The sequence below is a fragment of the Oncorhynchus gorbuscha genome, unplaced genomic scaffold (genome assembly GCF_021184085.1).
Source record: "Oncorhynchus gorbuscha isolate QuinsamMale2020 ecotype Even-year unplaced genomic scaffold, OgorEven_v1.0 Un_scaffold_1327, whole genome shotgun sequence".
Classification (NCBI taxonomy): domain Eukaryota; kingdom Metazoa; phylum Chordata; class Actinopteri; order Salmoniformes; family Salmonidae; genus Oncorhynchus; species Oncorhynchus gorbuscha.
The window spans coordinates 70,001-83,343 of NW_025746135.1; the positions used below are offsets into that span (position 1 = coordinate 70,001).

Below are 13,343 nucleotides of genomic sequence, written 5' to 3' on the forward strand. Positions count from 1 at the left end.
CATTAGTCAACAGTGTTGAAAACAAAACACTTGATTTCAGGCGGACAGTTGGTTCAGAGAAAACAAGATGTGTGTTTTTTTTTGCAATGAATTGCAATGCAATTCAGCCTAGTCTGACTCTATTTAGTAGTATAACTTTATAATAATATAAATAATAATAATAATATATGCCATTTAGCAGACGCTTTTACCCAAAGCGACTTACAGTCATGTGTGCATACATTCATAGTCCCAGGAGGACATTTTGGGAGGTTTTCGGCACGAATTTCAATGAGGACAATATTCTGTAAAATGGAGCTGCCGATCACAAAAAGATGAAGCCATCTGATTGAGACACATCCATCTGACAACTAAAACCAGTGTTCTAGCATCTCCTTCATTTCCAAACGTTTTCTCCTATTGAACGCTACCCTGATTGTGATATCACTTTCTCTTCCTCTTTCCTCTCCACAGGTGGAAAATACCTCACCATCCCTGAGGTGAGCGACAAGAAGAGCGGGCGAGGGGCGCGCCTGGTCCTCCCGTTGACTCCTCCCTGGGACGACGGTAACCTGTGTCTGTCGTTCCGCCACAAGCTGGCAGGACACCATGTGGGTATGCTCCAGGTGTTTGTGAAGAAAGGGAAGCAGTACAGCCCGGCCGTGTGGGGAAGGACGGGGGGTAGCGGCTGGAGACATACCCAGATCACGCTGTGGGGCACGGGACTTGAGAGTGTGAGTATACAGTAGTGTATATATATATAACTCAGCAAAAAAACTTCCCTTTTTCAGGACCCTGTCTTTCAAAGATAATTCATAAAAATCCAATTAACTTCACAGATCGTCATTATTCTCTGTCAATGTAGCGTGCACACACACACACACACACACACACACACACACACACACACACACACACACACACACACACACACACACACACACACACACACACACACACACACACACACACACACACACACACACACACACACACACACACACACACACACACACACACACACACACACACACACACACACACACACACACACTTATTAATTTCCCTAATTCCTCTTGATTTGGCTTTAGGGTTTAAACACTGTTTCCCATGCTTGCTCAATGAACCATAGACAATTAATGAACATGCACCTGTGGAACGGTCGTTAAGACACTAACAGCTTACAGACGGTAGGCAATTAAGGTCACAGTTACGAAAACATAGGACACTAAAGAAACCTTTCTACTTACTCTGAAAAACGAAAAGAAAGATGCCCAGGGTCCCTGCTCATCTGCATGAATGTGCATTAGGCATGCTGCAAGGAGGCATGAAGATGCAGATGTGACCAGGGCAAGCAATGTCCGTACTGTGAGATGCTTAAGACAGCACTACAGAGAGACAGGATGGACAGCTGATCATCCTCGCAGTGGCAGACCACGTGTAACAACACCTGCACAGGGTCGGTACATCCAAACATCACACCTGCGGGACAGGTACAGGATGGCAACAACAACTGCCCGAGTTACACAAGGAATGCACAATCCCTCCATCAGTGCTCAGACTGTCCGCAATAGGTTGAGAGAGGCTGGACTGAGGGCTTGTAGGCCTGTTGTAAGGCAGGTCCTCACCAGACATCACCGGCAACAACGTTGCCTATGGGCACAAACTCACTATCGCTGGACCAGACAGGACTGGCAAAAAGTGCTCTTCACTGACGAGTCACAGTTTTTTCTCACCAGGGGTGATGGTCGGATTCGCGTTTATAGTCGAAGGAATGAGCGTTACACCGAGGCCTGTACTCTGGAATGGGATTGATTTGGTGGTGGAGCGTCTGTCATGGTCTGGGGTGTTGTGTCATAGCATCATTGGACTGAGCTTGTTGTCATTGCAGGCAATCTCAATGCTGTGCGTTACAGGGAAGACATCCTCCTCCATCATGTGGTACCCTTCCTGCAGGCTCATCCTGACATGACCCTCCAGCATGACAATGCCACCAGCCATACTGCTCGTTTTGTGTGTTTATTTCCTGCAAGACAGTAATGTCAGTGTTCTGCCATGGCTAGAGAAGAGCCCAGATCTCAATCCCATTGAGCACGTCTGGGACCTGTTGGATCGGAGGGTGAGGGATAGGGCCGTTCCACCCAGAAAGGTCAGGGAAATTGCAAGTGCTTTGGTAGAAGAGTGGGATAACATCTCACAGCAAGAACTGGCAAATTTGGTGCAGTCCATGAGGAGGAGATGCACTGCAGTACTTAATGCAGCTCGTGGCCACACCAGATACTGACTGACTGTTACTTACTGTACAACGTTGTACAGGGACAAATTATTCAATTTCTGTTAGTCACATGTCTGTGGAATTTGTTCAGTTTATGTCTGTTGTTGATCTTGTTATGTTCATACAAATATTTACACATGTTAAGTTTGCTGAAAATAAATGCAATTGACAGTGAGAGGATGTTTCTTTTTTTGCTGAGTTTATAAATACAACATTTTGGGGTCACTTAGAAATGTCATTGTTTTCCATGAAAACACATGTGAAATTAGTTGCAAAATGAATATGAAATATAGTTAAGACTTTGACAAGGTTATAAATAATGATTTTTAATTGAAACAATAATTATGTCCTTCAAACTTGGCTTTTGTCAAAGAATCCTCCATTTGCAGCAATTACATTCTTGCAGACTTTTGGCTTTGTAGTTTATAAGTGCTGTCCACAGGGTTTGGCATTGCAATATGGAGTGATAGCCTACCTTCTTCAACATCCCATTTACTCTGTATAAATCTCCCACTTTTACCACCACCAAAGCACCCCCAGACCATCACATTGCCTCCACCATGCTTGACAGCTTAACACCATGCTCCTCCAGCATCTTTTCATTTTTTTTGCGTCTCACGAATGTTCTTCTTTGTGATCCGAACACCTCAAACTTCGATTCGTCTTTCCATAACACTTTTTTCCAATCTTCCTCTGTCCAGTGTCTGTGTTATTTTGCCCATCTTAATCTTTTATTTTTATTGGCCAGTCTGAGATGTGGCTTTTTCTTTGCAACTCTGCCTAGAAGGCTAGCATCATGGAGTTAACTCTTCACTGTTGACGTTGAGACTGGTATTTTGTGGGTACTATTTAATGAAGCTACCAGTTGAGGACTTGTGAGGTGTCTGTTTCTCAAGCTAAACACTCTAATGTACTTGCCTCTTGCTTAGTTGTGCACCGGGGCCTCACACTCCTCTTTCTATTCTGGTTAGAGCCAGTTTGCGCTGTTCTGTGAAGGGAGTAGTACACAACGTTGTACCAGATCTTCAGTTTCTTGACGATTTCTCGCATGGAATAGCCTTAATTTCTCAGAACCTTTCAGAAGAAAGGTCTTTGTTTCTGGCTATTTTGAGCCTGTGATCAAATCCACAAATACTGATGCTCCAGATACTCAACTATTCTAAAGAAGGCCAGGTTTATTGCATTTTTAATCAGAACAACAGTTTTCAGCTGTGCTAACATAATTGCCAAAGGGGTTTCTAATGATCATTTAGCCTTTTAAAGTGATAAACTTGGATTATTTAACACAATGTGCCATTGGAACACAGGGGTGAGGGTTGCTGATAATGGGCCTCTGTACACCTTTGTAGATATTCCATTTAAAAAATCAGCTGTTTCCATTTACAATAGTAATTTATAACATTAACAATGTCTACACTGTATTTCTGATCAATTTGATATTATTTTAATGGACAAAAATGTGCTTTTACTTAAAAAACAAGGACATTTCTAAGTGACCCCAAACTTTTGAATGGTAGTGTATATATACAGTACCAGTCAAAGGTTTGGACACACCTACTCATTCCAGGGGTTTTCTTTATTTTTAGTATTTTCTACATTGTAGAATAATAGGGAAGACATTAAAACTATGAAATAACACACATGGAATCATGTAACCAAAAAAGTGTTCGATTTTAGATTTAAGATTCTTCAAAGTAGCCATCCTTTGCCTTGATGACAGCTTTGCACACTCTTGGAATTCTCTTGATTGTCTGGGTTAGGGGAGAGTTTGGCCAGCCAGAATTCCCTTGTCTCATCGTGCTCTAGCGACTCCTTGTGGTGGGCCAGGCACATTGGTGCGGCTGGCTTCCTGGTTAAGCAGGTAGTGTGTCAGGAAGCAGTGAAGCATGGCAGGGTCGTGTTTCGGAGGACGCATGGCTCTCGACCTTCTCTCCTGAGACGAGATTGTAACTATAAATTGGATATCACGAAATTGTGTAGAAAAAGGGGGTAAAATAATAAAAAATGTAATAATAATAGAGTATAAAGCTGTATACAGTAGTATATAAAGAGTGTAAAGAAGTATACAGTAGTGTAAAGAGAGTAAAACAGGTGACAGTAGTATATAGAGAGTGTAAAGCCGTATACAGTAGTATATATACAGAACACCTGATATTAGGTTGCACCCCTTTATTCCCTCAGATCAGCCACAATTCTTGGACTAAACAAGGTGCCGAAAGCGTTCCACAGGGATGCTGACGTGTTGACTCCAATGCTTCCCATAGTTGTGTCAAGTTGGCTGAATGTCCTTTAGGTGGTGGACCATTCTTATTACACACGGGAAACTGTTGAGATTTAAAAACCCAGCAGCATTGGAGTTCTTGACACACTCAATCCGGTGCGCCTGGCACCTAGTACCATACCCCGTACAAAGGCACTCAAATATGTTATCTTGCCCATTCACCCTCTGAATGGCACACATACACAATACATGTCTCAATTGTCTCAAGGCTTGAAAATCCTTCCTCCCCTTCATCTACACGGATGATTGAAGTGGATTTAACATGTAACAAAAATAAGAGATCATAGCTTTCACCTGGTCAGTCTATGCCATAGAAAGAGCAGCTGTTCCTAAACTATAAAACAGTATACAGAAGTATGTCTGACACCACACTTGACTTGTCTTTGCCATCTGTGACTGACCTTTAGCAACGACTGACACATTGGTTATTGGTGTGTGTGTTTGAATCATGGTTGTCCTCAATTGATGTTCAACTACTACGCTATGGAGGTTCTATGATGGTCGGAGATGGCGAAGTGCCCAGGTGAAGAGCTCTCTCCTGGTGAAGGGCTTTCTCCCTGGCTAACCATCGATGCCTCCCTCCTTTCAAGTCATAGCAGACTGCCTTTCTCCCTGGCTAAACATCGATGCCCCCCTCCTCTCAAGTCATACCAGAGACTGCCTTTCTCCCTGGCTAAACATCGATGCCCCCCTCCTCTCAAGTCATACCAGAGACTGCCTTTCTCCCTGGCTAACCATCGATGCCCCCCTCCTCTCAAGTCATACCAGAGACTGCCTTTCTCCCTGGCTAACCATCGATGCCCCCCTTCTCTCAAGTCATACCAGAGACTGCCTTTCTCCCTGGCTAACCATTGATGCCCCCTCCTCTCAAGTCATAGCAGAGACTGCCTTTCTCCCTGGCTAACCATCGATGCCCCCTCCTCTCAAGTCATAGCAGACTGCCTTTCTCCCTGGCTAACCATCGATGCCCCCTCCTCTCAAGTCATACCAGAGACTGCCTTTCTCCCTGGCTAACCATCGATGCCCCCTCCTCTCAAGTCACAGCAGACTGCCTTTCTCCCTGGCTAACCATTGATGCCCCCTCCTCTCAAGTCATAGCAGAGACTGCCTTTCTCCCTGGCTAACCATCGATGCCCCCTCCTCTCAAGTCATAGCAGACTGCCTTTCTCCCTGGCTAACCATCGATGCCCCCTCCTCTCAAGTCATACCAGCAGACTGCCTTTCTCCCTGGCTAAACATCGATGCCCCCTCCTCTCAAGTCATAGCAGACTGCCTTTCTCCCTGGCTAACCATCGATGCCCCCTCTTCTCAAGTCATAGCAGACTGCCTTTCTCCCTGGCTAACCATTGATGCCCCCTCCTCTCAAGTCATAGCAGACTGCCTTTCTCCCTGGCTAACCATCGATGCCCCCTCCTCTCAAGTCATACCAGAGACTGCCTTTCTCCCTGGCTAACCATCGATGCCCCCTCCTCTCAAGTCACAGCAGACTGCCTTTCTCCCTGGCTAACCATTGATTCCCCCTCCTCTCAAGTCATAGCAGAGACTGCCTTTCTCCCTGGCTAACCATCGATGCCCCCTCCTCTCAAGTCATAGCAGACTGCCTTTCTCCCTGGCTAACCATCGATGCCCCCTCCTCTCAAGTCATAGCAGACTGCCTTTCTCCCTGGCTAACCATCGATGCCCCCTCCTCTCAAGTCATAGCAGACTGCCTTTCTCCCTGGCTAACCATCGATGCCCCCTCCTCTCAAGTCATAGCAGACTGCCTTTCTCCCTGGCTAACCATCGATGCCCCCTCCTCTCAAGTCATAGCAGATACTGCCTTTCTCCCTGGCTAACCATCGATGCCCCCTCCTCTCAAGTCACAGCAGACTGCCTTTCCATACTACCTCTGTCTGAAGCTGACTAGACACCATTCACATTCCATTTTGATAATTAGTTGTCCCTGTTTTTTTTTTTTTTTTTTTTTTGCTTTGAGATTACATTTTGTAATCGAAAGTGCTATATAAGTAAAATAACTTATTTATTGTGCTGTGTTGTTGTTCCCAGGTGATTCTGAAGGGCGAGCGCGGCCGTGGCCGGAGCGGAGAGATGGCCGTGGATGACATCACCTTGAGAAAAGGTTCCTGCACCGAGGAGCACAATCTGAGAAGACATTAATACACACAGCAGAGAGCGACAGAGATGGAGAGAGAAAGAGAGAAGTGGAGAGAAAGAGCCCAGGGAGGAGCAGACTCTGATTGGACCCCCATAGAGGGTCCAAGAGCACCTCTGGGAAGAAGGGGCATTTCTCTCTGCCTGTCCACCAATAAGAAGACCACACCAAACCTGTCCACCAACAAGAGGACTGCAACAAACCTGTCCACCAATAACTAGACTGCACCAAACCCTTCCACCAATAAGAAGACTACCCCAAACCACCGGGGAAAAAGAGGGTCCACCATGTGATCCCCCACCACCCCTACCCACTCTCTCCAACTCTCCATCACCCGGTTCCTCACTATTGACCTGTGCTTGCCCCTGGTAACCCTGGAAACGTCCCTGTGAGCAATGCCACCCAGCCAATCACACCGCCCAAAGGCCTCCATCGATGTTTCATCATCTTGCTTTCATATTTTTGTCTGAAGCCATATCTGATTGTTTGCTATCCATCATTTAGATTGTATAACTGTTTTAACCTGCGTCGTGTTCATTAGGTACCAAACAGGGAAAAACTGACTGAAACAAGGAGGGACTACGAGGGCTTGTCCAATAAGAAACAATTATTTACATTTTCCGTTGCAGAGCATTTTAAAACATTTCCCGTTCTGTGCCCTAATGAGCAGGACCCAGGGACAACAAGAGAAGACACCAACCTGTAATGATAATGGGGAGAATGAAATCTAAACCCTGCTCCGTTTATTTAGACAAATCAAATTCTGTAAAACTAGTGCTGAGGCACTCGTATGTTACTATTGCTACAACTGTATGCAAGTTCACATGATAAGCCTTTATTATCTGAATTCTGAATTTTAAGATTGACCGTGATTTCTCTCTATGTGCTTTGTTCTATTAAGTGCAAGTTGGTTGTACTGGCGATGACAGTATCAACGATTTCTGGCACTCACCCAGTGTATTATTGTAAATGTAGTTGTGTGTACATATTCTAGAACACTTTCATGCTCATATTAAGCTGTGTGGTTTATACGTTTATGTAAATTCAGACTTATGTATTAATTGGAGTTGAAAAATGTATGGTTTTCGTTTGTTTCTATAATTCAAGATCAATATAAGGATAAACATTTGAACCTTGTGGGAATACAAGGCTGTTTACAGTACATAAATGATCATATCTGTTCATGCTTTATGTTGAATTACTAGATCGCTTCCTCAGTCGTTTTTTAACGTTTCGCAGTACACAGTTGCATTATTGTGCCATCTGCCATAATGAAGGTTCTGATCTGTTGGAAATTCAAACTGTACTATATGCATGGATCAGTTCACCAAATTCTCATAATATACTCAGCCAATGATGTAAATAAAAGGACATTGACTGATACATGTTTGACTAAGCGTGTCATTGTCATGTTGTCTTTGTCTTTTCTGTGTGACACACATTTACATCAAATCTAAAACAAAAAAACAAACCCTTTAAGTGAGAAGTAGGCATTTGTCTGAAGCCAAACATTCACATGAGCACCACAATGACCACTCCACCCATGTTCCACTAAGGTTTTCCGGCACATAGCTTTGACCTACTACAGTAGCTATGTTGCAAAGGAGGTTGGTGGCACCTTAATTGGGGAGGACGGGCTGGAGCAGAATTAGTGGACTGGTATCAAATACATTAAACACGTGGTTTCCATGTGTTTGATGCCATTCCATTCGCTCCGTTCCGGCCGTTATTATGAGCTGTCCTCCCCTCAGCAGCCTCCTGTGCTATGTTGGTCTATTGCACTTCAAACAAGGTGTATGCAGGTTGCTTAGGATTCAAAACTCATCAAGCCTAATTAATACTATTTGAGAAGGTGTGCCCACAATAATGTAATTTGTACCGCACAAAAGTTCAAGTATTGCATTATTCACACACCACACTAATACCATTCCACTACCTTTTCAAGCTTTTTTAATTACATGAAAGGAAGCTTTACTTTTATACTTACAATACCATCATGCTTGATTGAGCTGTTTTGTCCTGTAGTAATGTGGTGCCTGCCTGTATTTCCATCAACCATTATTTTAGCAATACATGTAATTGAGAACAAAAATATTTTTTGGGGTCACTAGGTTCCCAACATAAGTGGTGGTGTGTTGGACACAGTCACTCATATATAGAGGTCTATTCATGGGTTGCATGTTTGTCACGATATTGTTTTGAATGCTCGTTTTGGGTTGTTGCCCAACTGAGCATTCTACTCAATGCATCGTCAATGAGCCCTGATGAAGATTTCATCCAAAGTGCATTACAGTGGCTTGGAAATACAATGACATTCAAAAGGAGGCAAATAATTAGTAAGAAAATTAAGAAGAAAAGAAATTAAGAAAATTAATAATTTTGTCAATCAGGAGCTCTACCGAGGCAGTCCCGTTAGATCTCTTATATACAGACAAGTTATATTTGCATGATTTAGCTTATTCGTTCATCATTAACATTTGCTTCATTCATGTGACAGACCAATACTGGGTCATGCATGTGACAGACCAATACTGGGTCATGCATGTGACTGACCAATACTGGGTCATGCATGTGACAGACCAATACTGGGTCATGCATGTGACAGACCAATACTGGGTCATGCATGTGACAGACCAATACTGGGTCATGCATGTGCACTGGGTCATGCATGTGACAGACCAATACTGGGTCATGCATGTGACAGACCAATACTGGGTCATGCATGTGACAGACCAATACTGGGTCATGCATGTGACTGTCATGCATGTGACAGATACTGGGTCATGCTTGTGACAGACCAATACCTCACGAGGCTTCTTCTCTCTAAGCAGAGACCTTGAAACTGAGAGATCTTTCATTCTCAAAACAAGAGTCTGGGAGTACTCCCGAATTGAAGTTACTAATAGTGAGGATTCGTTCAATTAGTCACTTGTATGAACACAGAAAACGGTCATTAGAAAAGCACAAACATAGAACACAGAAATGTAGAAATAGAAAAGCACCAACATAAAATGTTCCATCACATGGGAGAGACAAAGCATTTGAGTGCCTTTGAATGGGGTCTGGTAGTAGGTCCCTTTGAATGGGGTATGGTAGTAGGTGCCAGGCGCAGTGGTTTGTGTCAAGAACTGCAAATCTGCTTGGTTTTTCACACTCAACCGTTTCCCGTGTGTATCAAGAATGGTCCACCACCCAAAGGACAACCAGCCAAAGTGAAACAACTCTGGAAAGCATTGAAGTCAGCATGGCCCAGCATCCCTGTGGAACGCTTTCGACACCTTGTAGAGTCCATTCCCTGATGAATTGAGGCTGTTCTGAGGGCAAAAGCTGTGGTACCAGTCAAACTCAATGTTAGCAAGGTGTTCCTAATATTTGGTATTCTCAGTGTGTATATAATACTGTGTATACAGTACCAGTCAAACCTACTCATTCCAGGGTACACACCTACTCATTCCAGGGTACACCTACTCATTCCAGGGTACACCTACTCATTCCAGGGTACACCTACTCATTCCAGGGTACACCTACTCATTCCAGGGTACACCTACTCATTACACCTACTCATTCCAGGGTACACCTACTCATTCCAGGGTACACCTACTCATTCCAGGGTACACCTACGTATTCCAGGGTACACCTACTCATTCCAGGGTACACCTACTCATTCCAGGGGTTTTCCTAATTTTTACTATTTTCTACATTGTAGAATAATAGTGAAGACATCAACTATATGAAATGACCCAGAGCCCCACCTGTTTTGAGCTCCACACTATTAGGTAAAAACAAATACATATATATACCTTTTTGGGAGGGGCTTGCATTTTTTGCTTGTAATTTTGGTATTAATACGTGATATTATCAGTTTGCAAACAATGTAAAAATAATAAAAATTTAGTTAATAAAGCCGCATACAAACATGGTCTCCTTTTTGCTTTCTTGAGTAAGGCAGCTCCAAAATGCAGGTGTTTCAGCCGAGCTCAGCACTTTCTGTGGTGGTGGGGCTAGCTAGCAGAGCGTTGCAAAAGAAAATGACTTCTTAATCTTGGCCAGCTCTGGTAATGTGCCTCTCAGACACCTGTATTGAGACTTCCTAAATCCTAACAAAGATGGTGGATAGAGTGCATTCGGAAAGTATTCAAACCCCTTGACTTTTAGACATTTCGTTACATTATAGCTTTACTCTAAAATTGAGTAAATATTTTTTTCTTTCATCAATCTACACACAATAACCATAATGACAAAGTGAAAAGAGGTTTTTAGAAAGTTTAGCAAATGTATTTTTTTTAAATAACAGAAATACCAGACAACATGCTTTGAGACTTTAAATTTAGCTCAGGTGTATCCTGTTTCTATTGATCATCCTTGAAATGTTTCTACAACATGATTGAAGTCCACCTGTGGTAAATTAAATTGATTGGATGTGATTTGGAAAGGCACACACCTGTCTATATAAGGTCCCACAGTTGACAGTGCATGTCAGAGCAAAAATCAAGCCATGAGGTCAAAGGAATTGTCCGTAGCGCTCTGAGACAAGATTGTGTCGAGGCACAGATCTGGGGAAGGGTACAAAATAATTCCACAGCAATGAAGGTTCCCAAGAACACAGTGGCCTCCATATTTCTTAAATGGAAGAAGTTTGGAACCACCAAGATTCTTCCTAGAGCTGGCCACCTGGCCAAACTGAGCAATCGGGGGAGAAGGGCCTTGGTCAGGGAGGTGACCAAGAACCCGATGGTCACTCTGACAGAGCTCCAGAGTTCCTCTGTGGAGATGGGAGGACCTTCCAGAAGGACAACCATCTCTGCAGCACTCCACAAATCAGCTTGTTGCATGGAGAAGCATGGTGGTGGCAGCATCATAAGGATTTGGAGACTTGTCAGGATGGAGGGAAAGATGAATGGACCAAAGTAAAGAGAGAGATCCTTGATGAAAACCTGCTTCAGAGTGCTCAGGACCTTAGACTGGGGCGAAGGTTCACCTTCCAACAGGACAACGACCCTAAGCACACAGCCAAGACAAAATAGCTGTGCAATGACGCTCCCCATCCAACCTGAGAGAGCTTGAAAGGATCTGCAGAGAAGAATGGGAGAAACTCCCCAAATACAGGTGTGCCAAGCTTGTAGCATCATACCTTAGATGACTCAAAGCTGTAATCGCTGCCAAAAGGGCTTCAACAAAGTACAGAGTAAAGGGTCTGAATACTTATGTAAATATGATATTTCAGTTGTATTTTTTTATACATTTGCAAAAGTTTTTACTTTGTCAATATGGGGTATGTAGATTAATGAGGGAAAAAAAATCATTACATAATTTAAGAATAGGCTGTAAGGTAACAAAATAACTTTCGAATGCCCTGTAAATGAAGACAGTTCACTTAGGCTGTTTCCTTTATTTATTTTTGTCAGTTCAGGTCTACTTAACTTGGACAACAATGCAATAACAGCTGAGTCTGGTCTACTTAACTTGGACAACAATGCAATAACAGCTGAGTCTGGTCTACTTAACTTGGACAACAATGCAATAACAGCTGAGTCTGGTCTACTTAACTTGGACAACAATGCAATAACAGCTGAGTCTGGTCTACTTAACTTGGACAACAATGCAATAACAGCTGAGTCTGGTCTACTTAACTTGGACAACAATGCAATAACAGCTGAGTCTGGTCTACTTAACTTGGACAACTTAACTTGGACAACAATGCAATAACAGCTGAGTCTGGTCTACTTAACTTGGACAACAATGCAATAACAGCTGAGTCTGGTCTACTTAACTTGGACAACAATGCAATAACAGCTGAGTCTGGTCTACTTAACTTGGACAACAATGCAATAACAGCTGAGTCTGGTCTACTTAACTAACAGCTGAGTCTGGGACAACAATGCAATAACAGCTGAGTCTGGTCTACTTAACTTGGACAACAATGCAATAACAGCTGAGTCTGGTCTACTTAACTTGGACAACAATGCAATAACAGCTGAGTCTGGTCTACTTAACTTGGACAACAATGCAATAACAGCTGAGTCTGGTCTAGTCTTAACTTGGACAACAATGCAATAACAGCTGAGTCTGGTCTACTTAACTTGGACAACAATGCAATAACAGCTGAGTCTGGTCTACTTAACTTGGACAACAATGCAATAACAGCTGAGTCTGGTCTACTTCTGGACAACAATGTGGACAACAATGCAATAACAGCTGAGTCTGGTCTACTTAACTTGGACAACAATGCAATAAACTTGGACAACAATGCAATAACAGCTGAGTCTGGTCTACTTAACTTGGACAACAATGCAATAACAGCTGAGTCTGGTCTACTTAACTTGGACAACAATGCAATAACAGCTGAGTCTGGTCTACTTAACTTGGACAACAATGCAATAACAGCTGAGTCTGGTCTACTTAACTTGGACAACAATGCAATAACAGCTGAGTCTGGTCTACTTAACTTGGACAACAATGCAATAACAGCTGAGTCTGGTCTACTTAACTTGGACAACAATGCAATAACTTGGACAACAATGAGTAACAGCTGAGTCTGGTCTACTTAACTTGGACAACAATGCAATAACAGCTGAGTCTGGTCTACAATTAAGTCTGGTCTGGACAACAATGCAATAACAGCTGAGTCTGGTCTACTTAACTTGGACAACAATGCA

General features: G+C 43.2%; 1 protein-coding gene across 1 annotated transcript in view; it reads left to right on the forward strand.

Moving 5' to 3' along the window:
• Nucleotides 1–8,070, forward strand: part of LOC124022295 (nephronectin-like) — a 75,589-nt gene extending 67,519 nt beyond the window's left edge. The window contains 2 exon segments of the mRNA XM_046337217.1: nucleotides 454–713; nucleotides 6,582–8,070. Of these exon segments, the coding sequence (XP_046193173.1) occupies nucleotides 454–713; nucleotides 6,582–6,692 (371 nt within the window). The 3' untranslated portion in view covers nucleotides 6,693–8,070.
• Nucleotides 8,071–13,343: the final 5,273 nt, after the last annotated feature.